Source organism: Galeopterus variegatus, unplaced genomic scaffold (genome assembly GCF_000696425.1).
Source record: "Galeopterus variegatus unplaced genomic scaffold, G_variegatus-3.0.2 Scaffold632, whole genome shotgun sequence".
Classification (NCBI taxonomy): Eukaryota; Metazoa; Chordata; class Mammalia; order Dermoptera; family Cynocephalidae; genus Galeopterus; species Galeopterus variegatus.
The window spans coordinates 142,323-144,227 of record NW_007726743.1 but is presented as its reverse complement, the minus strand read 5'-3'; the positions used below and the strand labels follow the sequence as shown (position 1 = coordinate 144,227).

Below are 1,905 nucleotides of genomic sequence, written 5' to 3'. Positions count from 1 at the left end.
AAAGGCCCTGAGGCTGAAAAGAGTGTGGTGTGTTTGCAGACCAGCAGGAAGGCCAGCAGGGTTGGGGCGAGGGAGTGGGAGTGACCAGAGTGGGGGTGACCTGATCACATAGGGCCCTGTCTGGACTTCATTCAAGTGTGAGGAGAAGCCACCTGAGGGGACTGAGGAGACCTCAAATGGCTTCCAAATGAAGGATGGACTGAGCATGCATGTGTGTGTGGGTGTACGTGTGTCAAAGGAGACAGCAGAAGAGGCCCCTAGATTCCAGCAGAGCTCAAATTTCCAGCGTTTCAATCCTAAAGAACTAGCTCCGCCTCCTCGTGGCATTCCAGGACCCATGGACCTCCTTAACAGCCCATCTTAGCCCAGATGGGCCCCCCCCGCCCCGTGCCCAGCTCCATGAGACCCTCACAGCATCTACGTTCTCTCCCAGCTTTGGGGGTGGGCGTGTCCAGAAGAGAAGGAGGTGCCGTGAAGGAGGGAGACAGTCCCTCCCTCCCCAGTCTGCAGGACTGCGAGGAGGAGCCAGCAACAGCACCAGGGCCTTGCCAAAGACTCTTTAAGAAGGCAAACCACTCTGCTCTCACGGCCATTCACGGAAAAGGCAGGCGCGCCTCCCCCTCCAGGAAGCCTTCCTTCCAGCCTCCCCTCCACTTGCCTCCTATGGTGCTACCTGTCCTACGTGCCCCCCGATCCCTGACAATCTTCTTTGGGGGCTACAAAACCCTTGAGGGTCCTCCTTGCTGCATGGGCTATGGGCTTGGCTGGGATCTGGGTCCCCCTGGGGGACCTCTCCGAGAACTGGGGGGTTCAGTTGGGAGTGCCCACTTTCAGCACACCAGGAATTAGAAACTCCTCATACCCCTTCTCGCCCACCCCATCTGAGTGTTCTCATACCCCCCAGCTCCCACCCACAGACAGGGACCCTCCTTCAGCCCCTCTCATGCACATGCCCACCTGGAACACCCTCCTGGCTATTTCCCCCACCCTTGACTTCTCCCTGGGAGGGGGAAGATGCGCCTTGGACTGTGACTCACCAGGCCTGTGGCTTCCTCTTTACCAGCCCCCGGTGCCGCCTCCACTGGGAGTGGGGGCTGAGGTGGTAGGTAAGCTGCCGGCACAGCTTCTCCACGGCACCCAGCGCGTCGCCTTCCTGAAGGGGCAACCACAGACAGCAGGGCCTGAGTCATGGGAGCAGCTGGGGGCATGTGGCCCCTACCCCCAGGCCTCCTGCCTCCCTGGGAAGAGCACAGCACCCAAGGCTGAGCTGGGGGAGGCCTGCTCTGCTGGCCCAGGGTGGATGGCCTTAGCAGAGAGCAGTGGTTACAAGTGGATCTGCACCATGCTTTCAGTTTTTGTGAGTTAGCTGCTATCATTTATATAAAAGTCTGGATTCCAGGCGATCTGACAATTGGTGGAGCTGCGTGCCAGCTGACCCCTTGCCTCCTGGGCCAGACCTGTGCTGGTGGGTGCGGCAGGAGTCCCAATTGGGGGAGTGAGTGGCTGAGAGTGTCCAGTGGTCCAGTGCTAAGGGCCAAGAGTCAGCATGTGGCAGCCTCGATGCAAACAATGTGTGGACAGCGACTCGGATGTGCGGAGGTTCAATACGTTAACCTGTGCGTGGTGCTTAGCACAGCACCTGGCACAGGTTCACTAGGAGGCCAGCTTCATTGTTAGGATTGCCATCCTAGAGAAGCAGCAGAGTGAGTAGCTAAAAGCCAGGACTTGGGGCCAAACTGCATGGACTAAAATCCTGGCTTTGTCCCTCCCGTGTGGCTTTGGGCAAGTCACTAGACCTCTCTGAGCCTCTGATCCTCCTCTGTGAAGGAATAACAGTACCGACCTCACGAGGTTTTTGTAAGGATCAAGTTACTAGTTTTTTTTTTTTTTTTTTTTTTTTTTTTT

The 1,905-nt window shown here is 57.3% G+C and overlaps 1 protein-coding gene across 1 annotated transcript in view; it reads right to left on the bottom strand.

Annotated features, from left to right (window-relative positions):
- Positions 1–1,905, bottom strand: part of LRRC75A (leucine rich repeat containing 75A) — a 21,129-nt gene that overhangs the window by 4,232 nt on the left and 14,992 nt on the right. Inside the window, exon 3 of the mRNA XM_008570813.1 lies at positions 1,038–1,153. Within this exon, the coding sequence (XP_008569035.1) occupies positions 1,038–1,153 (116 nt within the window). The remainder of the gene's footprint in view (positions 1–1,037; positions 1,154–1,905) is intronic.